The sequence below is a fragment of the Poecilia reticulata genome, chromosome 8, assembly GCF_904066995.2.
Source record: "Poecilia reticulata chromosome 8, P_reticulata-male-v2, whole genome shotgun sequence".
Classification (NCBI taxonomy): Eukaryota; Metazoa; Chordata; class Actinopteri; order Cyprinodontiformes; family Poeciliidae; genus Poecilia; species Poecilia reticulata.
The window spans coordinates 27280296-27304786 of NC_088837.1; the positions used below are offsets into that span (position 1 = coordinate 27280296).

General features: G+C 51.4%; 3 protein-coding genes across 3 annotated transcripts; all 3 read right to left on the reverse strand.

Moving 5' to 3' along the window:
• Positions 1-783: 783 nt before the first annotated feature.
• On the reverse strand, positions 784-8893 carry nlk1 (nemo-like kinase, type 1). Its single transcript, XM_017306155.2, has 12 exons — positions 8558-8893; positions 7157-7579; positions 6940-7069; positions 6810-6865; positions 6628-6734; positions 6357-6442; positions 5821-6030; positions 4204-4305; positions 3956-4042; positions 3689-3887; positions 3527-3620; positions 784-2418 (listed from the first exon to the last, which is right to left on the reverse strand). Exons 2-12 carry the CDS (start codon positions 7462-7464, stop codon positions 2370-2372), a joined length of 1428 nt encoding a protein of 475 aa, XP_017161644.2. The 5' UTR covers positions 7465-7579; positions 8558-8893; the 3' UTR covers positions 784-2369.
• Positions 8894-10289: 1396 nt separating this feature from the next.
• Positions 10290-19036, reverse strand: maza (MYC-associated zinc finger protein a (purine-binding transcription factor)). Its single transcript, XM_081610416.1, has 8 exons — positions 17978-19036; positions 17136-17280; positions 16667-17040; positions 16335-16585; positions 16200-16263; positions 15894-16065; positions 15336-15702; positions 10290-11715 (listed from the first exon to the last, which is right to left on the reverse strand). The coding sequence occupies exons 1-7, from the start codon at positions 18008-18010 to the stop codon at positions 15377-15379; spliced, it is 1365 nt and encodes a 454-aa protein (XP_081466542.1). The 5' UTR covers positions 18011-19036; the 3' UTR covers positions 10290-11715; positions 15336-15376.
• Positions 19037-19537: 501 nt separating this feature from the next.
• Positions 19538-22165, reverse strand: cdipt (CDP-diacylglycerol--inositol 3-phosphatidyltransferase (phosphatidylinositol synthase)). The gene is made up of 6 exons (XM_008417192.3): positions 21971-22165; positions 21215-21349; positions 20992-21145; positions 20828-20909; positions 20623-20704; positions 19538-20428 (listed from the first exon to the last, which is right to left on the reverse strand). The coding sequence occupies exons 1-6, from the start codon at positions 22011-22013 to the stop codon at positions 20295-20297; spliced, it is 630 nt and encodes a 209-aa protein (XP_008415414.1). The 5' UTR covers positions 22014-22165; the 3' UTR covers positions 19538-20294.
• Positions 22166-24491: the final 2326 nt, after the last annotated feature.

Sequence of the window (24491 nt, forward strand, 5' to 3'; positions counted from 1 at the left end):
GCCTGTCCTGCCATCAGTCGTCTCCATGGCGACGTCTAGAGTAAAACTGGAGGTCAGGGTCGTTAGGGTTCAACATTTAAACGACCCGGATCTGACCCGACCCGGATCTGATCTGATCTGACCCGACCCGGATCTGACCCGACCCGGATCTGACCCGACCCGGATCTGACCTGACCCGGATCTGATCTGACCCGGATCTGACCCGACCCGGATCTGACCCGACCCGGATCTGATCTGACCCGGATCTGATCTGACCCGGATCTGATCTGACCCAACCCGACCCGGATCTGACCCGACCCGGATCTGATCTGACCCGGATCTGACCCGACCCGGATCTGACCCGACCCGGATCTGACCCAGATCTGATCTGATCTGACCCGACCCGGATCTGACCCGACCCGGATCTGATCTGACCCGGATCTGACCCGGATCTGATCTGATCTGACCCGGATCTGACCCGACCCGGATCTGACCCGGATCTGATCTGATCTGACCCGGATCTGATCTGACCCGGATCTGACCCGACCCGGATCTGACCCGACCCGGATCTGACCCAGATCTGATCTGATCTGACCCAACCCGACCCGGATCTGACCCGACCCGGATCTGACCCGACCCGGATCTGACCCGGATCTGATCTGACCCGGATCTGACCCGGATCTGATCTGACCCGGATCTGACCCGACCCGGATCTGACCTGGATCTGACTCGACCCGGATCTGACCCGACCCGGATCTGACCCGACCCGGGTGAACAAACGACACGGCAGAACCAGCAGAACCGTCCGGTCCAGTGTCCATTTCTTTATTCACCATCACTAGTTTGACTCTAAATTCAAGTATCTGTCAGAACAGAACCAGAACCAAACAGAACCAGAACCAAACAGAACTTTGAGCTAAAACAGACAGAAACATCGGATCCATATTCAGAATAATAAACATCGAGTTCTAAAGGTTCTAGAATGGAAAACGGGTTCTAAAGGTTCTGACCAACGCAGAGGAACCGGATTACAACCAGAACCTCCGGCTCTGTTCTGGGTCCAAACAGGCCCAACTGGGTCCACCAGAACCGGTCCAGTCCGTAATCCCAGGTCACAGATTTTTCCTCCAGAATCTGGAGACTGCAGGGAAGAACCAGAACCGGAACCAAAGGAATCACACAAAACTCCTCCTGGGAGAGGCTGAATGAAGCGGTACCGGTTCCATTGGACCGGTTCTGGTGGACCTCACAGGGAATAAACACACATGCACATTTACAGGAGGTTCTGGCGCCGCTGCAGCCGGGCCCTCGGGTCAAACGGAACCGAGTCAGCAGCAGGTTCCTCCAGGGAGCCATGGTTCCGACACTCTGGACCCGACCCGGTGTGGCGGTTCTGACCTTCCCTTCATACGGTTCTGACCCAGAACGTCGGCAAAGTCCTTCTGCTGGAAACCAGAACCGGTCCGAACAGCAACCCAGGTTCTGGTTCTGTCATCTCATCGGCCCGGTTCTGATGACCTGTCAGAACCACAGCCAGTCCAAATTAAATCAGGCCCGGCCCGGATCTCTGGTACCGTTTGGAGAACCAGAAGTTTTCTCATGATTTCCTCCATTTTGGTTTTTTGGGTCGTGATTTTATTTTGAAATAGAACCGAACCAGAACCAGGAGGTCCGAACGGTCCTGCTGTGGACGGGAGGTTCTGTTGGGTCACTGGAGGAACTGGCAGCGGGTCGGGTTCTGAGACCCGGTCCAGTGGAGTGATCAGAACCAGAACTAAGTCACCAGCATTTTCTCTGATAAGTTCTGCTCCAGAACCGGGTCACAGATGGAGGAGGAGGTAAAACTGGAGGAACGTTACAAAACTATCCAGAGTTCTGGTCCCGGTCCAAAAGTTCTGCAGAACTCTGAGGTAACTGGGTCCAGTCGGTACCGGTCCGAGGTTAACTTGGGTTAGATGAAAGGTTCTGGTCTCTGAGTTAATCCAGTCGTTTTATTCCTTGACGATCCGGGTCACAACCGGACCAGAACCAGCGCGGTTAGACCTGCTACATCTGGAGAGGTTGCACTACTGTCGCCATGGCAACGCCACAGAACGACAACACAGTGAGACACGAGGAGCGTTAGGGAGGCGGGCGGGTTCTGACCCGGTTCTGACCCGTCCCAGTGCTCCAGCAGCAGCTTGGCTCCGGTGCCGGGGGCATGTCCAGGTGGATCTGGCAGAACCAGAACAAATCAACATGAGGTCGGTCCGTTTGGGTCGGGGAGAGAGAGAGAGAGAGAGAGAGAGAGAGAGAGAGAGAGAGAGAGAGAGAGAGAGAGAGAGAAAGAGAGAGAGAGAGAGCTAACTCGCCCGCCGGCTGATGATGATGATGATGGAGATCCGGAGCCTTCATCTCTCCTCCTTCCTGGAGACCTTGGAGGAATGCCACGCCGTGGACCTGAGGACCGATGACATCACATGACCCAACAGGAAGTAGAGCAATGACATCACATGACCAGGACCCGGATCAGGACTAGGACCAGGTTCTGGACCAGGACCAGGTTCTGGACCAGGACCAGGACCAGGTTCTGGACCTGGACCAGGACCAGGTTCTGGACCAGGACCAGGACCAGGTTCTGGACCAGGACCAGGACCAGGTTTGGACCAGGACCAGGTTCTGGACCTGGACCAGGACCAGGTTTGGACCAGGTTCTGGACCTGGACCAGGTTTGGACCAGTACCAGGTTCTGGACCAGGACCAGGTTCTGGATCAGGACCTGGACCAGGTTCTGGACCTGGACCAGGTTTGGACCAGTACCAGGTTCTGGACCAGGACCAGGTTCTGGATCAGGACCAGGTTCTGGATCAGGACCTGGACCAGGTTTGGACCAGTACCAGGTTCTGGACCAGGACCAGGTTCTGGATCAGGACCAGGTTCTGGACCAGGACCAGGACCAGGTTCTGGACCTGGACCAGGTTCTGGACCCTTTGCACTACGTCTCTGAGGAGCCTGATGATCAGAGCGATTGAAATGCGTTTCTGCCGGTTCCTGTTGAGCTGGTTTGATCTGGACCTGGTTGGACTCGCAGGCGGACAGCAGCTCAGAAACCGACCAGAACCTTGAGTCGGTCCGACTTCGCCTGAATTCACTCTCACGGTCTGTGTGTCACGTCTCCCTTCACACCGGAGCAGCAATAAAAACGTACAGAAGATGCTAACCTGCTAGGCTACATGATGGCGGAGCACCGTTTCCATGGTTACCGAGTCGCCCACCTGTTGGATATGAGGTTTACGGACATTAACGGTCGGACCTGGTCTAAAGCTGCCTGTCCGTCATTAAGTGACACTGCAGGACGTCTGCTCCAGTCCTCGTCCGTCTGCGCAGCCGGCCGCTCGGCGCCCTGCGGACATTTTAAAGCGACTTGAGGTGACCAGCTGCGGATCGGCGGCTTTGACGGCCGTCATGGCGGAGTCCTGAAGAGCGTGACGTCACGTGCAAAGGGTCCAGATCCAGGACTCCCCCACCCGGCTGACCCCAGGCGGCGGTTGCCATGGAGACCCCTCACCTGATGAAGGTCTTGAAGGCGGCGCTCTGGGGGTTGATGCAGAGCGGGACCCGCTTGCCCTGCTGGTGCTCCGTGATGAAGCGATGGATCAGTTCTGGAAGGACAGACGGCAGCGTCAGAACCGGCTCGGGAGGTTCCGGGTCCGGCCCGGTTCCGACCCACCTTTGCCCTGCCACACAGACAGCAGGCTGTTCTCGTAGCTGTGGCTGAACGGGCGCTCGGCCGCCGGCTCGAAGTCGCGCGTGTAGACGCGGCCGCCGGCCACCGAGTAGCAGCAGCGGCACATGCAGGTGTGGTAGCGCAGCCGGCCCTCGTCCAGGTACGGGTGGGACAGCGCGTCGCCGCCGGAGATCCGCTTGGCCTGCACACAGAACCCGGCTGAGACCCGGAACCAGACCCGGAACCACAACCAGAACCAGAACCACTCACCGGGTCAAACACCAGCATGCGGCACAGCAGGTGAACGGCCTCGTGGGTAGCGCCGTCCGACAGCATGTAGAGCACCGACAGCGACGGCTGCAGAACCAGAACCAGAACCAGTTACTGACCAAAACCAACCGGAACCCGGAGGCGTCTGATTGGCCGCTGCTCAGCTGACTGTGATGACGTGCCCCAACACGGCCAACACCAGAACCCCCCGGTTCTGGTAGCAGCAGCGGGCCGGCAGAACCTCCTACCGGCTTGTGGGGTCCCCTCAGGATGTGGGCTCGGGCCCCTTCGCAGGCCGACGCCAGGGCGGACAGCGGCGGTGTTCCCAGCAGGTCCGTGATCAGGTCCAACTGCAGAGAAGAACAATCAGCTGAACCGGTTCTGGTTCTGGATCCAGATTCATTCCAAACAATCGACCAGCAGCAGAACAACAAATGGGTTCAGGCTGAGAAAATATCATAAACCTCCAATCAGCACCAACCCAGAACCACTGGACCCAGAACAGGGCCCCCCAGACACTCAGGGGCCTCCAGACACTCAGGGCCCCCCAGACACTCAGGGGCCTCCAGACATTCATCCCCAGGGGCCACCAGGAATCTTGGGCCCCTGACCAGCTGCTGTTATCTGACCCATAAAAAGCGTCACAGTTTTAAAAGCTGCATCTGCCTTGATTTGTTTGGTTCAATACTGATAATTCTGACCAAAACAACCAATCAGAACCAGGAGGAGGGTCTTAGCGCTGTCAATCATCCTCATTCAGAACCAGGAGGAGGGTCTTAGCGCTGTCAATCATCCTCATTCAGAACCAGGAGGAGGGTCTTAGCGCTGTCAATCATCCTCATTCACTCGCTGCTAAATGTGCTAATGGGGGAGAAACAACTTATCATTACAGGAAACCGTTTATCTGCCATCATTGGTAGCTATGCTAACTAAACTGAGCATTCACAACAAGCTATGCTAGCTGCAGCATAGGGATGAGCAGCACCACATGAGATTGTGATTGACAGCACTAAAACTCTCCTCCCACTGACTGGTTGTTTCCAGCACTGGGAGAAAGCTGAGGAAATAGATTTTTCACAGATTACCTCTCATATACTGTCACAACATAATGACAGTTTTAACAAAAATATTTATATAAAAGTTACTGCAGCTTTAATTTCACTGAGGAGAGAACAGGTCAGGAGGGACGTGGGTTAGAGCTGCTGCTGACCGACTCACCTGTTAAGTGGTAAAAGGTACAAGTTATATATGAATATGCTGGTAATTTCTTTCCTTAAGTCATTAAATGTTAGTGAAAAGGAGGCAAACAGTAGTTTGTAGCTAAGCTAACTATGCTAAATGGTTGATAGTCACACAGTCTACTCACCTCTCTAGGAGAAAAACGGTTATAAATTAACACTCGTCTTTTTCTCTCCTTCTCTTTTTGTTTGAAAACCTGATTTTATAGCTTTTCTTAGCAGCTTAGTAACAGCCAGTCGTTCGTGTTTCCACTGTCTGCTGCTAACAGCGTCTGAAGCTCCCAGCAGGAACGAACCATTTGACCCAGACAGGGGGGTTCAGGGCAGATATGGATCTGTGTTTCTGGTCTGGGAACATTAACTTTTTACTGCTAAACACAATCTTTGAAAATACAATATGATTAATTTTATAATTGACAGGGACCCGATATTTTTATTTCTATGACCAAAAACTAAATAATTAAACTGTGGAGGCCCCCTGCTGGTCAGGGCCCTTAGAATTGTCATCACTTTTCCCCCCAATACCCGCGCCCCTGACCCAGAACCTCCAGAACCTCTGCCGTCGTTACCTCTCGTTCCTCCGGTACCAGTGGCGGTTCCGGTACCAGCCGTGCAGATCCGACTCACCTGCTGGATTGGGCTCTGTGCCTGGAACAGGATGCGGCGACCCAGCAGCTCGGCAAAGATGCAGCCGACCGACCAGACGTCGATGGCCGACCCGTAGTGCCGGCAGCCCATCAGAACCTCCGGGGCCCGGTAGTACTGGGTCACCACCTCCTGGGTCATGTGACGCGACGGGTCGGGTTCTTCCACACGGGCCAAGCCGAAGTCACAGATCTGAGCAGAAACAAGGGTTTAGTGTCCTAGATAAAGCTCACTTCCTCTGTATTTAAGCCCCGCCTCCTCTGTATTTAAGCCCCGCCTCCTCTGTATGTAAGCCCCGCCTCCTCTGTATGTAAGCCCCGCCTCCTCTATATTTAAGCTCCGCCTCCTCTGTATTTAAGCTCCGCCTCCTCTGTATTTAAGCTCCGCCTCCTCTGTATTTAAACCCCGCCTCCTCTGTATTTAAGCTCCGCCTCCTCTGTATTTAAGCTCCGCCTCCTCTGTATTTAAGCCCCGCCTCCTCTGTATTTAAGCTCCGCCCCTCCAGGTGAGCGGCTGACCTTGAGCAGGCAGTTGCTGTTGACCAGCAGGTTCCCAGGCTTGATGTCTCGGTGGAGGATCCCAGCAGAGTGGAGATACTTCAGACCTGCAGAGGAGGAAGAGCCATTAGACCCGAGTGAAGCAGAAATAACACCTGAACCTGAGTCCAGGAACACATCCAGAACCGGTCCAGAACCGGTTCCATGTTCTGAAGGGATGTGTTCCTTGAACCAATCAGATTCTGGACAGGTTCTGTAGGTGTTGGTGGAACCTGCCCGGTTCTGGACTGACCTCGGAGGATCTGGTAGAGGAAGACCTTGATGTGGTCGGTGGTCAGCGGCTGCGGCGACACGATGACCTTGTGAAGGTCACTCTGCATCAGCTCTGTGATGACGTAGCTGCCGGGACGTTAAGGACGCTAACCCAACCCCATCAGAGAGGACTAAAGTGGGTCAGAACCGCCTGAAGGATACATCTCCTCGAAGCAGTCGATCTGCGGAGGCTGCAGGATGTCCAGAGCCGACAGAACCTACAGAACCAGAACAGAACCGGAGTCAGAACCTCAGGGAGCGGCGGTCTGAGCGCTCTCAGAAGCGGCCGTACGTTGTCGTGTTTGAAGAAGCAGAGCATCCGCAGCTCCCTGAAGACCCGCTTACACGACACCAGGTTCTGGAAGACGTTCGGCATCTTCTTCAGCGCCACCTTCCGGCCGTCACGGGGGTCCGTCACCGACCTGGAGTCAAAGGTCAGGGGGAGTGGACAGCTTCCTGTTATACTACAACCAGGTTCTGCCCGGATCAGAACCAGACCCGGTTCTTACCAGACGACCCCGAAGGCTCCGTATCCGATGGGCCGGTCCGGTTCCATCTCGGCCGGGCTCGGTACCTCGCTGGCTGGGTTGCTGTAGGGCTGCGGTACCGCTGCCCCGCCGCCGGCGCCGCCGCCTAGCGCGGTCGGGTGGCGCGGGGTTCCGGCCGGGGCGCTGGGCCCAGTCAGGCCCGGCGCAGCGCCAAGGCCGGCTGACGGCCCGCCGCAGGACGAGCCCACGCAGAAGAACTTGTGGCCCAGGTCCGAACCCGGGAACAGGTCGCCGCAGACAGTCTGGCGGCCGGCGCCATGGAACGCCATCCCTACCCAACCCGCTATCAGTCCAGGCAGTGGGAGCGGTACCGGTACCGGGCTGCTGCTGCTGCTGGTCCCGCTCAGGCTCAGAACCGCGCGCTCAACATGGTCGGACCGGGTTCTGGAAGACACAAAAATTGGGAGTCAGATTTGGACCGCTTCAGAACCAAGACCTGCAGAACCTTTTCTGGAAGTCGAGCTTTATTTAAATAAAACTTTTCAAAATAAAACCCACAAAATTTCAAATAAATAATACGTTTTTACGGGTCCAGAACCGGACCGGGTCATTCATCAGAACCTCTGTCTGGTTCTGTAGAGCTCAAAGAAGAGGAGCATCCGGTCCTTTTGGACCTGGATTTCCATTGTAATTTTGATAATATTGGTTATCGGCCATCAGTTTTGGTGATTTAATGAACTGAAATCAGCGTTAATGTTTCATATCCATCACTCTGCGCTCGTCTGAGCGGGTCTGGATCATAGAAACACTCTGGAATCAGCGCAGGGTCCGAGTCCAGACCTGAGCAGCCGATCCAAGAATCTGAACCGTCAACCTCGATCTGACCCAATATCAACGACCAGAACCGTCCCAGTAACAGTCCCGAACCAAACAGTACCGGCCCTGAACCACTGGATTCTGATCCAGAACCGTAAGATTTTGATCCAGAACCACTATTGGTCCAGAACCTACAGAATCTGATCCAGAATCTCGGCAGCGAGACCCAGACTCAATCAGACACCAACTTCAGCTCCGGCTGTCAGCAGGACGGATTTAGCTCCTGATCCAGCTCAGTAACCAGAGGGTTCAGTCACCTTTGTTCGGTCTAATCTGCTGGTTAGCTCGGTTAAAGTAGTTGGTTCCGAAACACAGAACAGATAAGTCAACTGAACCATGCAGTGTCTGTGTCCATCCGCCAGGAAGCGGATTTATCTGGAAAAATCTCATTGCGAGCTGTTTTTCCCTTCAAATGCTGGTTAGCTGCAGAGCTAACCAGCTGTTCGGGGGGGACTAGTTAACCCATCCACGGCTGTGACCCACATAACCATCCGCGGTGACCTACTTCGTTTTAAGCGGAATAGAACCGTGAATAAAATCACAGACCTGGCGGCTGAGAGCGGTTGATGTCATGGCAGCTAATCCGACCTTTGGGGGCTAAAAGCGGCGCTAGAGGCTCCGGTTCTCCCGGAGCTAAACTGCGGCTAACCCCGCTGCTAACTGTCCATCATGGCGGCTCCTAGTGAGCCATGGAGAAGACTGAGGTTCTCCCAGGAGGAAGGGTCGTCCAGCTGAGGCGCAGTGCGCAGGGTCCCACGTTAACCAGCCGGAGATCGGGATGTTTCCCAGCTTCAGCTACAGCTAGCTGGTTAGCCGCTAGGAGGAAGAGGAGGCGGAGCCGGTGGGGGAGGGGCGGCGCTTCATCTGCGCTGTAAACAACAGGGGCGGGAGGGGCGACGGAGGACGAGCCTTTTAACAACAAATGGACCGGTTTCTGGTTCTGTTCACCTCTGTACCGGTTCATACCGAACTGCTTCGGTCTGGCAGCATTCTGGAAGTCATAAGACGAATAAATGACTCGAGGTCTGTTTGGGTTCTGTGGGTCAGAACCGGGTCATTTCGTCAGTTACAAAGTAACGCGTTACTGACGTCGGACCACTTTCTTCAATAAGGGTTAGGGTTACCGTTGCTATTCCAAATCCAGTAGTCAGACCACAGTTACTTCAAATCACTACTAGTTACCATGTTGTCTTGTAATTTGAAGTCATTTCGCCGTTTCTACGCGACAGAAACGTAAACAATGGAGGCAGAAGGAGACGCGGATCTCGTTGCTGGAAAAACATGAATCATTTTGAGTTTCTGTTGCCAAGTCCGATTATTATAAACGGCTTTGGGCTTTTGTTGTTTCTAAACTCGCTTGGAATTGAATGAGTTGCGCTTTTTGGGCTCGTTTTGAACGTGAAGTTTCTCATTTGGGCCTGGAAACAAGCAGAGACTCAATAAATCCCAGAATTTCTCATTCAGGCCGTTTTAGTTGTTCATTTGAAGTTAACAAGTTTAGAAAATGTGCTTTTATTTTTAATTTTTATAATGTTTGAAATTTCACCAAATCATGATTAACATTTTTTTGTTGGTTATATTTTAAGAATTGTATTATTTATTTTGGAAAACTCGTACCTGTACTGTCACTTTAAGAGAGTCCTGTGACGTCAGTACTGCAGTACCCTCAGTTGGCGCTAGGCTGCCTGAGAAGCGGGGATCCCTGTGAATGAAGAGGTTTTTATTTCTATTTGTGCAGATCTCTGCCAGCAACCTGCATTAAAGATCAACCAGCAGCTCCGGTGGTTTGATTCCCTTCTTCAACTGAACACAACGAGGTTAACCGACTGTATAAAACCAGGTTACATTAGTAACGAACACTAGTTTACACCGGTTACACGGTGAATGACGTCGAGCTTCGCGTTGCATCGAGACCAACGTGAAAACAGCCACGAAGGGACGTGAACTTAAAGCTGCGCCGCTAAACGCCATTATAATGATCAATATTAATGTGACGAATCTGCAGAAGGATATCAATGGAGCTCTGACAACAATCACAGGGCCGTAACGCAGAACCTGAACGCCTGGGCAGCGAGGGGCCTTTAAAACCCTTCTTGGTCCGTCGTAACCATTAAACAATCTTCCCTTCAGTTTAAGTGGAGACACATTGTTGATTTAAAATAACTTGCAATTAAATTCAGGCAAAGATCAAAGTAATTTTCACAGTAACTAAAATGTAGAGTAGTCAGTAATCCATTAAAGTTACCTTTTCAAAATAAATGCTCCTAATCCCTCAGTATTTTCCTTTAACACATGTAAACAAACCTTTATTGGCAAAAAGTAATAAAACCTCACAAATAAAGATGTTGTTCATAGAAGCGTTTAACTGCCAGAGCTGATAAATTAAAAATCAGAACCCAGAGTTTTAATCTCATTTGAAGAAAATCTGACAGATTTCTTCTTATTTATTGAGTCAAATAAAAGTTTTGTTGATATTTAATTACAGGAAGTTTTACGTTTTGTTGTGAGATTTATAAATCGACATGAAAAGATTTTTAACTCAATAACTAGTTTTATATTTTCTCTTGAGTTTTCATTTTATTGCCAAATATAAAACTATTTATCTTTACATATTAGTCTGACATTAAATAGACTAAATCTAAAAATCTTTTGGTCTCCAATAGTTTTATAATCTCATTCAAACCAGCAGCAGCTCTGCAGTTAGAAGCTTCCATCAAACTAAACCGAACATTTTCTGTTCTGGTTCTGATCCAGCCGCCTGCAGTGGTCCAGTCCAATCACGCAGCGGGTTAAACAGACGGTGTGGATCCGGCTGGTTCTGTCCGTTCAGCCAGTGGCGCAAAAAGTGGGTATGCAGGGTATGCAACGCATAGGGGCGCAGCACCAGAGGGGGCGCCAAAACCCCGTCTGGAGGGGGCGGCACGCCGATGATGTTTTCCCGTACACTAATGCGCCTTACGCTCCTTCACCTCGCGCACATGACGAGGTAAATGTAGCGAGTTTTACCCTTCACGTATCGTCGCCTCGGGGGGGGGGGGGGTGCGCTGAGTGAGCGTCGCTACTTCACCCTGACGTTCCGTCCCTCGGTCGGGGGGGGGGGCGCCGATCTATGTTTTTGCATCCACCTGAACAATGTGTAGTTGCGCCACTGCGTTCAGCGTTGCACCGACTGCAGGTTCATCCAGTGACAATAAATAATCAGTTACAATCAATCAATGAATCAAGGAACACGACCACAGAAGAAGAGTCACCACACAACATGGCGGAAAGTCACTGAAGGTCAAAGGTCGCCTCGCGTCCACTTCTGGAGAATTTACACCAAACCAGGGGTTCGGAGGCCCGGCCCGGCCCGGCAGAACCTCGCTCCTGAACTTCTCCTGCTCCAACAAAGGCAAACTGGGAGTTCTGAGTAGAAGTCCGGTCCATTTCATCAGAACCAAACACTGATAGATGGAGCATAAATGGGTTAAAACAGCAGAACCAGCAGAGGTTCTGGAGATGGGAGCTGACTGGTTACCATGGAGATGAGAATAAAAATACACTTCCTTAGCTAACAGAGGTTCTGCACCTGGACCAGGTTCTGATCCGGGTTCAGTCTGTGAGTCTCAGAGGCGGGTGAGAAGCAGAAAGGTTCTACTGGTCCAGGCCCGGAAAAACAGGAACCGGTCAGGAACACGGAGCCATGTGGGGTCCTGATGGTGGTTCTGATGGGACAGAATCAATCAATCAATCAATCAATCAATCAATCAATCAATCAATCAATCAATCAATCAATCAATCAATCAATCAATCAGTGCAGCAGGTCGGCAGCATCAAGGCGTTTCAAACAGATTCACATCAGAAACAGAATCAGCAGTAAGAGTTATCTATAACTCTGGATCTATAACTCTGGATCTATAACTCTGGATCTATAACTCTGGATCTATAACTCTGGATCTGTAACTAGATTTATAACTCTAGATCTATAACTCTAGATCTATAACTCTGGATCTGTAACTAGATTTATAACTCTAGATCTATAACTCTAGATCTATAACTCTGGATCTATAACTCTGGATCTATAACTCTGGATCTGTAACTAGATTTATAACTCTAGATCTATAACTCTAGATCTATAACTCTGGATCTGTAACTAGATCTATAACTAGATCTATAACTCTGGATCTGTAACTAGATCTATAACTAGATCTACAACTCTGGATCTGTAACTAGATCTATAACTAGATCTATAACTCTGGATCTACAACTCTGGATCTACAACTCTGGATCTACAACTCTGGATCTACAACTCTGGATCTACAACTCTGGATCTATAACTCTGGATCTATAACTCTGGATCTATAACTCTAGATCTATAACTCTAGATCTATAACTCTAGATCTATAACTCTGGATCTGTAACTAGATTTATAACTCTAGATCTATAACTCTGGATCTGTAACTAGATTTATAACTCTAGATCTATAACTCTGGATCTGTAACTAGATTTATAACTCTAGATCTATAACTCTGGATCTGTAACTAGATTTATAACTCTAGATCTATAACTCTGGATCTGTAACTAGATTTATAACTCTAGATCTACAACTCTAGATCTACAACTCTAGATCTACAACTCTGGATCTATAACTCTAGATCTATAACTCTAGATCTATAACTCTAGATCTATAACTCTGGATCTGTAACTAGATTTATAACTCTAGATCTACAACTCTGGATCTATAACTCTGGATCTATAACTCTGGATCTACAACTCTGGATCTATAACTCTGGATCTATAACTCTAGATCTGTAACTAGATCTATAACTAGATCTATAACTCTGGATCTATAACTCTGGATCTATAACTCTGGATCTATAACTCTAGATCTATAACTCTAGATCTACAACTCTAGATCTACAACTCTAGATCTACAACTCTGGATCTATAACTCTGGATCTACAACTCTGGATCTATAACTCTGGATCTATAACTCTGGATCTATAACTAGATCTGTAACTAGATCTATAACTCTAGATCTATAACTCTGGATCTATAACTAGATCTATAACTCTGGATCTATAACTCTGGATCTATAACTCTAGATCTATAACTCTAGATCTATAACTCTGGATCTGTAACTAGATTTATAACTCTAGATCTATAACTGGATCTATAACTCTGGATCTATAACTCTGGATCTATAACTCTAGATCTATAACTCTAGATCTGTAACTAGATCTATAACTCTAGATCTATAACTAGATCTATAACTCTGGATCTATAACTCTGGATCTATAACTCTGGATCTATAACTCTAGATCTATAACTCTAGATCTATAACTCTAGATCTATAAATCTGGATCTGTAACTAGATTTATAACTAGATCTATAACTCTAGATCTATAATTCTAGATCTGTAACTAGATCTATAAATCTAGATCTGTAACTCTGGATCTGTAACTCTGGATCTATAACTCTGGATCTATAACTAGATCTATAACTCTAGATCTATAACTCTGGATCTGTAACTCTGGATCTATAACTCTGGATCTGTAACTAGATTTATAACTAGATCTATAACTCTAGATCTATAATTCTAGATCTGTAACTAGATCTATAACTCTAGATCTGTAACTCTGGATCTGTAACTCTGGATCTATAACTCTGGATCTATAACTAGATCTATAACTCTAGATCTATAATTCTAGATCTGTAACTAGATCTATAACTCTAGATCTGTAACTCTGGATCTGTAACTCTGGATCTATAACTCTGGATCTATAACTCTGGATCTATAACTCTGGATCTATAACTCTATTCAGTGATTGGAAGGGGTCAAAGGTCACCTGGTGACATCATAACATAGAGCTGTGTATCATAGATATGGTAGCTGATCTTATAACCGGAGCCAGTGGGAGCAGATAGATATTGAATAGGAGTCCTAGGATTGAACCTTGGGGTTCCCCACATGTGACCTTTGACCTCTGATGAGAAGGTCCGACTGAAACAAAGTAATCTCAGTTCTTTATGTCGGATTCAAACCAGCCGAGTTCTGGACCGGAGAGTCCGACCCGACTCTCCAGTCGATTCAGTGACATGATCAACACTGAGGTCCAACAGAACCAGAACCAGCACTGTGGTTCTCCCACGGTCCGTATTTATATGGATATCAATGAACACTTTGACTAGGCCGTCTCCGTGCTGTGGTAACCATGGAAACCAGACTGGAAGGAGTCAAAGCGGCTGGTTATCGTTAGGAAGTTATTTAACTGTTGAAGCTTTTCATTAACTTTGCTGATGAAGTTGGAGAACCGGAACCCAAACGGTTCGTCTGCAGCAGAACCAGAACCCAAACGGTTCCTCTGCAGCAGAACCGGAACCCAAACGGTTCATCTGCAGCAGAACCGGAACCCAAACGGTTCCTCTGCAGCAGAACCGGAACCCAAACGGTTCCTCTGCAGCAGAACCGGAACCCAAACGGTTCCTCTGCAGCAGAACCGGAACCCAAACGGTTCCTCTGCAGCAGAACCGGAACCGGAACCCAAACGGTTCCTCTGCAGCAGAACCGGAACCCAAACGGTTCCTCTGCAGCAGAACCGGAACCCAAACGGTTCGTCTGCAGCAGAACCGGAACCCAAACGGTTCGTCTGCAGCAGAACCGGAACCCAAACGGTTCGTCTGCAGCAGAACCGGAACCCAAACGGTTCGTCTGCAGCAGAACCGGAACCCAAACGGTTCCTCTGCAGCAGAACCGGAACCCAAACGGTTCCTCTGCAGCAGAACCGGAACCAGAACCCAAACGGTTCCTCTGCAGCAGAACCGGAACCAGAACCCAAACGGTTCCTCTGCAGCAGAACCGGAACCCAAACGGTTCCTCTGCAGCAGAACCGGAACCCAAACGGTTCGGTTCCTCTGCAGCAGAACCGGAACCCAAACGGTTCGGTTCCTCTGCAGCAGAACCGGAACCCAAACGGTTCGGTTCCTCTGCAGCAGAACCGGAACCCAAACGGTTCGGTTCCTCTGCAGCAGAACCGGAACCCAAACGGTTCCTCTGCAGCAGAACCGGAACCCAAACGGTTCCTCTGCAGCAGAACCGGAACCCAAACGGTTCCTCTGCAGCAGAACCAGAACCCAAACGGTTCCTCTGCAGCAGAACCGGAACCAGAACCCAAACGGTTCGTCTGCAGCAGAACCAGAACCCTTTGTCCTGCGTAGTTGGACTGAGCGTGTGCAACTCACCTGGAAACAATGTCTCTGAAACCGACACAAGAGAACCAGAAGGTTGACCCGACCCAAAACCTCATGACCCCTCATGACCTCCCCTGACCTCACCTGACCTCACCTGGCAGCACTGCTGGCCCCGCCCCCTCCGCCCCCACCGCGCTAACTGTGGGGCGGGGGGCCGATGCCGGAGCAGTCGGTGACCAGCAGCCCCACCGGCAGCGGGCTGGCCACGGTGACGGTGGCGCTGGTGGTGCCGACGGGCTCGGCGCTGGTCCGGTTGGGGGCCGGGTCGCCCTGCGGGGCGTGGGTGCCCATGTGACCCTGCAGCTGCGTGGCCGTCTTACACTGGACCCCACAGAGCTGGCAGAGCAGCACGCCGCCGGCGCCGGCCCCGCCGAAGGCCCCCCGCGCCCCGCCGCTCTCCTTCCACTCCTGGCCGTGGTGCTTCTGAGCGTGGACCCGCAGGTAGGTGAGGGTGGTGAAACCTGCAACAAAACCGGATCTTCAGAACTCTGCACAGCTTTCAACCAATCCTGAAAAGACGGGGATCTGGAGCTGTCCCGAAGCCAGAACCAGGCACAAAAGGTCCAGGTGGGTCTACTTTCCGCAGCGGACTGATACACGCCTGGTTACCGAGGGATGCATGCATGAGCGTGCAGGTGAGGCTGCGTCTTACTGCGGTTGCAGAGGTGGCAGGTGTGGTGCTGCGACTGGTTGTGGACCCTCATGTGGTCAGTGATGTACGCCGCCGACAGCAGCTTCCCGCAGATGTGGCACGGCACCTTCTCCTCGTGGCGGATCAGGTGCGCACGGAGGCGGTCCCGCGTGGCAAACGCTGACGTACACGTCTGCAGGAAACACGTTAGAGATGGTGGCTGGTACCGGTTGTCATGACGGTACCGGTTGTCATGACGGTACCGGTTGTCATGACGGTACCGGTTGTCAGGTTAGTCGGGTTCTAGACCGCCTCAGCTGAACCCACCGTGCATTTGAAGGGCCTCTCGGTGGAGTGGACCTGTCGGACGTGGCTGTTGAGGTGATCCGGTCTGCGACAGACAGACGGGGAAGTGATGAACGGCAGGAGGGTTGGGTTCTGGTTCTGGAGAGGCGGTCCTACCTGGAGAAGGCCTTGGAGCAGTGCGGACAGATGTAGGGCTTCTCCACACCGCCCTGGTGCGAGCGGACGTGGTAGCTCATGCGGTCCTTCCTCTTGAAGCGCTGCTGGCAGACGGGGCAGGAGTACGGCTTCTCGTCCGAGTGGGACAGCCGGTGCCGGTTCAGGTGGTACACGTCCCGGAAGGCCTTCCCGCACGCCTCACAGGCATGGTTCTTCCTCACCTGGTTGGGAACCGGGCTGGGACTGGGATTCTGTGCGGACGGAACAAAGGAAGCCCATGTGATAAGGAAATTCAGAACCGGCATTCAGACCTTCGGAACCAGCTGACACACCTGCTCCATGGAGCCCACCACAACAATGGCCGCCTGGATGGGCTGAGGGGGCGCGGCCATGGTGACGGTTGCCGGGGCAATGGAGACGGAGAGCGGCTGGGCGTCCTGGCCGGCGAGCGGGGCGAGGGCGTCCGGGGCGCCGGCCGGGGGCAGCGGCTGGGCCGGCAGGGTGAGCTGGAGCAGGGACAGAGGGATGGCGGTCTTCTCCAGCCGGCCCGTCTTGGCGCCGTCCTCCTTGTCCCGCGCCGCGCGGTCCTTCATCTTGACGCCCGTGTGGACGGACTGGTGGCGCCGCAGGTTGTAGCTGTTCTTGAACTCCTTGTTGCAGGTGGAGCAGATGTGGGCCGGCCTGGTCGGCTTGGGCAGCGGCTTGACTGACAGGCACCACGGTTACACAGACACGGGTCAGGTTCTGAGCTCCAGAACCAGTCCCGCAGGAAGGTCCGGTCCAGATTCTGTTTCTGCTCACCTGGCAGCGGCTCCTCGCTCAGGGCGGCCGTGTCAACGGTGGACGGGGGCGTCGCGATGTGTTCTGCCGGGGGACTCTGGGCCGACCCGGTCAGGTCCGGCAGCAGCTCGGCCTGAAGCGGCGCCTCGGGTTGGGTCTGGGTCGGCTGTAAGAACATCTGGATTAATCTGCAGCTCTGCTTCCCAGAATCCTCTGCATCAGGTTAACCAATCAGGTCGCTCCAGAGGTCACATGATCTATTCAGATGGAGTCAGACTCTTATTTTGAAGAGTAGGCGTTTAGTCTCAAAGTTAGCCCCGCCCCCCAGTAGCCCTTTAGTAGTAACTGGTTGCTATGGTGATTCTCTCCTTTTCAATCAGTTATTTCTGACTCGGCAGCCTCAGAACATCCTGCTGGGTTTCCATGGTTCTGGTTCTGGTTCCAGGTCCAGTTTCTCCAGACTCAGAGGCGTCTTCCTCCTCTCTGATTTGACAGAAACCAGGAAGTCCTCCAGCAGTCAGAAAGACTGGACAGATAAAATGTCTAAACCCAGAAGGTTCTGGATGTTCTACCCGGTCAGAACCATCACCACTCTGAGCTGAATGTTCTGGGGGAAAAACCTCAAAGTGAAACTGGGATTCTGTAAAAATGGACCAGAACTGGGTCGGGGAAAGTGCAACTTCCTGTCACCCTGTTAGACTCTGGATGATGGTTCTGATAGTTCTGATGCCTGGACAGCTGAACTTTGGAGGTCCGAACAGGACCGGGTTCATCACAGGACCTGGTGGACCTCTGAAGATCCCCTGCAGATCCCCCTGACCCCTCTGTGACCCCTGACCCCCTGCACCCGGATCAACACCTACCTGGAAGAGGAAGTTGCTCCAGGAAGTGTCCATGCTGAGGGCCTGCAGAGAGGGGAGGGAGGAGGAGGGGGGCCCGGAACCCAGGGCCAAATGTTCTGGTTCCGATTATGGGGCCTGGTGGCTCCTGCTCACTGACAGCTCAGAGAGTCCAGCAGGGCTCGGTTCTGCGGTGTGCTAAGGCCCAGTGATGGTTGGTGCATTTTAATACAAACAGCTGCAGCCTGGAGGCACCGGGCAGTTGGACCGGCTCGGTTCTGTTCTGCAGTTTTATTCGGATCTTCCAGGAAGGCCTCCGCTGCAGGAGCCAAGCCTCGGTGTTTCCTGCTGCGCCTCCGCCGCTCAGCGGCGCCCCGGCCCGGCCCGGTCCGTGGCTCCGCCTCGGCGTCTGGAGGAGTTTCGGTTTTTCCCGCTCCCTCCTCCCTCCTCTTTGATCTCCTCTTCTCCCCCCTGTCGGCGCTTTAAAGGGAAAGGGTTGGGCTCGTGCTCCCTCCGCGCGGACCCCGTCTCGTGCCGTGGGTCTCCTCCTCCGACAGAAAGCAGCTCCAGCCGCTAATCCGTCCTCAGCGCCGAACGGAACCTCTCCGCAGCGGTCGGTCAGGAACAGAGACGGGCCGGCCGGTCCGGACGGGCTGGCCGAACTCCGGGCTGTAATGGAGTCCGGTTCGAGGCTTTATCCCTCGAGCATCTTAAAGGTAACGATTCGCGCAGGTGCAACAGCTGGACGGAGCGTGACGTGGGCGCCTGGTCGCGCGGCTCGCCGAACTCCATACAGGAAAAACCCAATTCTAGGTTCTGGTTCTGTTTGGACCAGAGAGCGTTCAGCAGGTCCGTCCGGAACCAGTCCGATTCTTTTACTGAGCAGCTTTTTGATCTTTGTTCTTGTAGTTTCAGGTTTTCAAGAAAACTACAAATAAAAAATAAACCACTTCCTGTTTTCCTCCGAGCGCGAGACAAATATAGCCGGTTCCGGTGACCCGTAATCCCTGGCGGGCGGTTCGGAGGGTCCAGAGGCTGAGTGGTGATGAGCTGCTGATGACCGAACCGGGTCCTGGCTGGCTCTGGAGGCCTGCTGGGTCCAGAACCCGTCTTGGTTCTGATCAGGTGATTCCTTCTCGGACCTCTCCATGGCAACGCTCTGGCAGCATCCGGTTGCCTGGCGACGCAGCATCCAGCAGTCTGTTTTGGACCGGTTCTGTTGGGAGGCGCTGATTCTTGTAGTCAGACTGGATCAGAACCACCTGGACCTTCTGCATCTATTTGGACCTTCAGAACCGCTGTGCTTAACCAAGGCAGAACGGGTTCTGGACCTGCTGGGTTCTGGTTCTGATCCAGTAGAATCTTTGAGGAACAGGGTCGAGAGTTCTGCTGGTTCTGGTCCGGCTGAGCGGGTCCACTTCCAGGACCATTTCATGTTGAGATTCTAAGTATTTTTATTTAGAGGAAAATGATGTTGGAGCGGTTCTGGTTCTGGTTCCGGTCGTTGTATTTTCTGTTTCACTGAAACCAGAACCAGGAATCATACAGACAAAGTTCTGAATAATGAACAGAACCGGGTCAGAACCAGCTGCAGCAAAACTTTATTCTCATTTCACATCAAATAATAAAAAAGTAAAGAAGCAGATTCCCAGATTCCCAGATTCCCAGATTCCCAGAATTCCTATGAAAACAAAGAGCATCAGACACGACCCGGTCCAATAGAACCCAGAACCCACCTCCAGAACCTCTTCCTGGAGAAACGGTGAGTTTCCACATGTTATTGGACCTTATCAATAATAATAAATTACATCACAATAAAAGCTCCAGAACCCGGCCCGGTTCTACGCGTCCGGAACCGGCCCGGTTCTACGCGTCCGGAACCGGCCCGGTTCCTGGACACCAAATACTGAACATTTCATCACAACATCAATGGAATCGGAGCGGAAAGCCGACCGGAACCAGAACGGGGCCCGGTTTGACCCGGATGAGTTCAGGAGGAATGAAGTTCTGTTGATTCTGCTGAGGTTCTGTGGGCCAGAGCCCGGCGGTTCTGGACTCAGCAGAACCTCCAGAACAAGTCTGGCCCGGGTCGACAGGTCCACCAGAACCAGAGAACCCAGTCTGGATGTGCTGGTTCTGCCTGAGCTGGACACCCGACCCGGATCACATGATCAGAGCCGGATCAGAACCGGATCAGAACCGGGCCAGTCCAGGGATTATGGGATGTTTTGTCTCTAATCTGTAATATTTGCTGGAATATTTGTGATTTTGTGAAATTTGGTCATGAATGAGGCGTTTCAATCGGGCCGGACCAGAACCGGTACCGAGTCCGTCGGGCCGCTCAGAGCCTCTTGGCGCGCTCGGCGGCGTCCAGGGCGGCCATGTTCTGGGAGGCGGTGACCAGGTGGAGAACGCTGATGGCCGCCTTCAGGAGGGAGACGGCGCCGCAGAGAGCGAGGAGGGGGCGGAGCCAACCTGCAGAGAGGGGGGCGGGGTTAAAGTGGGTCGGTCCGGTTCTGAGTCTGACCCAGAACCGCAGCAGCAGGAAGCGGGTCGCTTTAATTTGAGCTCCAAACGAAGAAAACGTTCTGAGACTATGGAGGGATTACAGAACCCAGATGAATAATCCAGACACACTCGGAGGTGGCAGCGTCATGCTGCGGGCCTACCTGCCGGGTTCTGGATGTGATGCAGGATGTAGAGCAGGCAGAAGAAGAGTTCGTTCCCAGCGCACATCACGAACAGAACCGGCTGAAACAGAACCAGAACCAGCTGAAACTGACTGTAACCATGACTCATGAGAGCTGGAGCGGCCCGGTCCGGTTCTGGGAGCGGCCCGGTCCGGTTCTGGGAGCGGCCCGGTCCGGTTCTGACCTTGGAGGTGTAGTAGAGCCGGAGGATCGGGTTCCCAGAGAGGTCGATGGTCTTGTGGCTTCCTGAGCCTTTCACCGTGGAGCTGAGGAGGAAGGAGACTGCAGTCAGCAGAACCAGAACCGGGCCGGTTCCGGTCCAGTCCGGCCCAGCGGCAGCAGACTCACCTGTGCAGGTGCAGCCAGTGGCTGGCGATGTCCAGGCTCATGCTGAGCTGGAAGAGGAAGGCGTAGGAGGGGTAGAGCAGCGCCAGGTTGACCAGCAGACACATGGTGGCGCAGCGGTCCGTCAGCATGTCCATCATGGCGCCAAACTTGGTGGCTGGAAGCAAACCACCCAGAGGTCAGAGGTCACAGAGGGCACGCCCGGGTTCCCGGAGGCGGCGCGTACCCTGGTCCAGCGCCCGCGCGGCGTGGCCGTCGAAGGCGTCCAGCAGCGCACTCAGCAGGTAGCAGAAGACGGCCGGCCACGGACTGCTGGGCATCAGGTAGAAGGACAGCAGCGCCAGAACCACACGGGCGTAACCTGCACACAGACAGAACCAGAACCAGAACCTGTCTGACCCGCTGCTGCACCACAACATCTGGACCGGTTCTGATCAGACAGAACTAGGTCCACTTACAGCTGTCATAGCTGCAAGCCACACTTCTCAGTTTTTTATTAACAGAAGAAATGTTCGGATCCAGAAGTTCTTTCCTCTTCGGTTCTGATCCACTTGGCTTCTTTCACATAAAACCCAATGGAAGAATAAAGACGGTTAGAATGGAGAACATCAGAACCAGCATGGGTTTGGACCAGGTGGTACAGAACCACCACCACGCTGAAGAACGGACCGTGTCGCCCAGATTATTGATCTGAATAAGCGGATCAATAACAACAGTTTAAAGCCACTTCCGAGACTTCAGTTAAAACATACAAGACCTCCAAATGTTATTTCAACCAACTAAAAACAGAATAAAAATAAGTCCGATTATTTTTAGCGACTCTTTGGGTTCTTTAAGATTCGACTCCAGAAGTCATTATAGCAACAGAACCGGGTCAGAACCACAGATTCTTTAAATTTGTCATTTTTTCAATTGAGTCTGGTCTGAGCGGCGCCGCCATGATGGATAATGCTAAGCTAAATTGATGGAGGAAAAAACTCACCGATTAAATTCGGAACAAAGAGGAAAATATTTTCCTGGGTCATCGTGGAGTTCGGTCCCGGATCTTGATCCGAACCTGCCGCGTGTCTGGGTGGGTTCCGCGATGAGACCTGCTGCTGACAGTTCGGTTCGGCTGGAAGGACGGAAGCTGGTACATCCGGTGCGTGCTTTCAGAATAAAGGTCGCTCCGTGGGCGGTTCTGATCCAGGGACGGATTCATCTTAGTAAACCGAACCTTGAGTTTCCTGAAGACTTTAATCCAGGGGCGTGTTCCGGTTCAGTCCCTGGTGGCGGGAACTTCCTCCTCAGCAGGTCAAAGTTCAGCAGGTTCTGCAGTCATTTGATCCAAACCAAGCAGGATCATACCGGCGCTTTAAATGCAAACTTTCATTTTCTGAGGACTAAAATAAAATTTAAAAAATGTTGATTTACAAAAATAAACGAAATAATGAACTTTTATTTTGAGCACTGCGTTCTGCTTTGTATGTGTTCATAATACCAGGAGGAACGTTGATTCTGTAGACTGTGCGCCTCTAAATTCAGATTTCTCATCAATTGAATCTTCCTCGGTCAGAAGGAAAAGGTCAACTACACTGGTGCAGCTTAGAAGGTTTGACAGAATAATAGCAGGAACATGGGAGATGATGGTACAGATGATGAGGTGGAGATGGGAACCATGTGGTTGTGTTTGGTTTTGTATGAAGAAACAATAAAGGTGCATATTAATATCCATGAGGGCAGGGGCGGAGCCAGAGGGGGGGCCAGTGCCCCCCTGTCATCTGATTGGCCCCCTGATGATTGACATGTAACAGCACCAGGTTATTCCTGTACATTATTTATAATCATTCTAAGTCAACCTAATATCTAAAGAAGAAAAACAATAAATATATGAAAATAAAATGTATAAAACTTGATAAAAGTCCATGTGACATAAATAAATAGATTTTCATCACCAGCCTCCATAACAACAAGCTGATCTTCTTCTCCTGATGTTTCAGTTGCTGCTGTGGTGAAACTCAAAGCCTAAAGCCCTTCATACCTGGTGGTGATGGTGAAACACCAATAAGTTATTTATTGATCCTCCACAAAGAGAAAAACCTGAAGAGAAACCACGATGTTCTCTGTGCGTAAAGTGAAACTGTCTGAGCACCAAGTGGTCAGCTGACTGGACAGAAACCAGTGAACTGCTCTCTGTTCTCATCAAGACGAGGTGAGGAGGGAATCTGACATGTTAACTCAGTTTCTACTGGTTGGTTTTAAACACCATTAACTCAGCAGTGTAACTATATATTGTATGTTTGTCGCCTCATGTGTGATTAACTGGAGCGTTTATTGCTCTGCGCTGGTTTCTAACGGATCTTTAATTTCTTTCCTCTCTCAACAATCAGCTGCTATTCCTCTATTTAAACTACAATAAGTAGATCATAACTTTCTCTTTAGCTTTTCTCTGTTTGCTGCAAACTCATTAAATATAAACTCATTAGAAGCCGAACCTCCATCAGGCAAACAGTTCTGGTCCGACCCGAAATATTGTTACCTGTCAAAACATACTAACATAGACTATTTAGCCGCATCTTTATGCGGTATAGTTAATGTTCACCTAATTGAATCCAGATCCCATCACACATAAAGCAGATAAATGCATTTAACTTTTTCTCCGTAGTGACACAAACTGTGGCTCCAATAACTTATAACAAATGAAATTAAGCGACTCCAGTTAAATTACATCACTTCACCCGCTGGGGTCTGAACGCTCAGCTTCACAAATTCTTCCTGGTCGCATCTGAACCTGCGCTGGTTTATCGGATTTGTCTGAACCAAACCGAACAATTGAACTCTGCGAGATTTTTCCTTTTTTTTTTTTAACCCTGTCCGCAGTTCGGACGTGCGTTTTTGCCAACTTTAAAAGTCTGGCTCCACCACTAATAGTGGGTGCTCTCATGGTGCATGATGAATCCATTGATTATTCTTACAGCAGACAGCCGCTCCTCTCTTGAGGGTACTGCGGACCCCCGCTAAATCTTTTAGGGGTAGCAGTACCTTGCCGTACCCCCTTACTGACACCCCTGTACATAGATGAGGATAAATATATAAACCACCACTTACTCCATACCAGTAAGTGGCGGTAATGCTACTAACAGTTTGTTGCCAACCGCTATAAAATCGACAAGAAGAAGAAGAAGAAGTAGCCAGACCGCTTCGCATGATGGACCCGACAGCTTTGTCCTCCAGGTAAGGGGCTCTTACTGCAACAAACCCACCGAGTTGATGGACAGCAGCCATCGTGTCTCCATCCGGTTCCCCAACTTCCAGACCATCAGCTCCTGCTGATCAGCTTGGAAAGCGTTTCTATGACGTCACCATTTATCTCGTCAGATTTTCTGTTTTTGGAGCAGGTGAGCGGTAGAGGAGGGAAACTTTCATCCTCCGTGGCTCCAGGGTTCAGTGTAATCGTGACGTCCTACCAGTAAGGCGGTTATGTTCTCCGAAGCTAGCTGGTTCTGGATGCTAACGGAGCTAGC

Coding starts and splice junctions, on each gene's coding strand:
- nlk1 (XM_017306155.2), bottom strand. CDS start 7,464: ATGGCGTTCCATGGCGCCGGCCGCCAGACTGTCTGCGGCGACCTGTTC. Junction 7,070..7,156: donor GGAGCCTTCGGGGTCGTCTG/GTAAGAACCGGG, acceptor CTTTGACTCCAG/GTCGGTGACGGACCCCCGTG. Junction 6,031..6,356: donor ACAGCAACTGCCTGCTCAAG/GTCAGCCGCTCA, acceptor GTTTCTGCTCAG/ATCTGTGACTTCGGCTTGGC.
- cdipt (XM_008417192.3), bottom strand. CDS start 22,013: ATGACCCAGGAAAATATTTTCCTCTTTGTTCCGAATTTAATCG. Junction 21,146..21,214: donor CGCGCGGGCGCTGGACCAGG/GTACGCGCCGCC, acceptor GTTTGCTTCCAG/CCACCAAGTTTGGCGCCATG. Junction 20,705..20,827: donor GGCTCTACTACACCTCCAAG/GTCAGAACCGGA, acceptor GTTCTGTTTCAG/CCGGTTCTGTTCGTGATGTG.
- maza (XM_081610416.1), bottom strand. CDS start 18,010: ATGGACACTTCCTGGAGCAACTTCCTCTTCCAG. Junction 17,041..17,135: donor GAGCGAGGAGCCGCTGCCAG/GTGAGCAGAAAC, acceptor GGTGCCTGTCAG/TCAAGCCGCTGCCCAAGCCG. Junction 16,066..16,199: donor AGAGGCCCTTCAAATGCACG/GTGGGTTCAGCT, acceptor TGTTTCCTGCAG/ACGTGTACGTCAGCGTTTGC.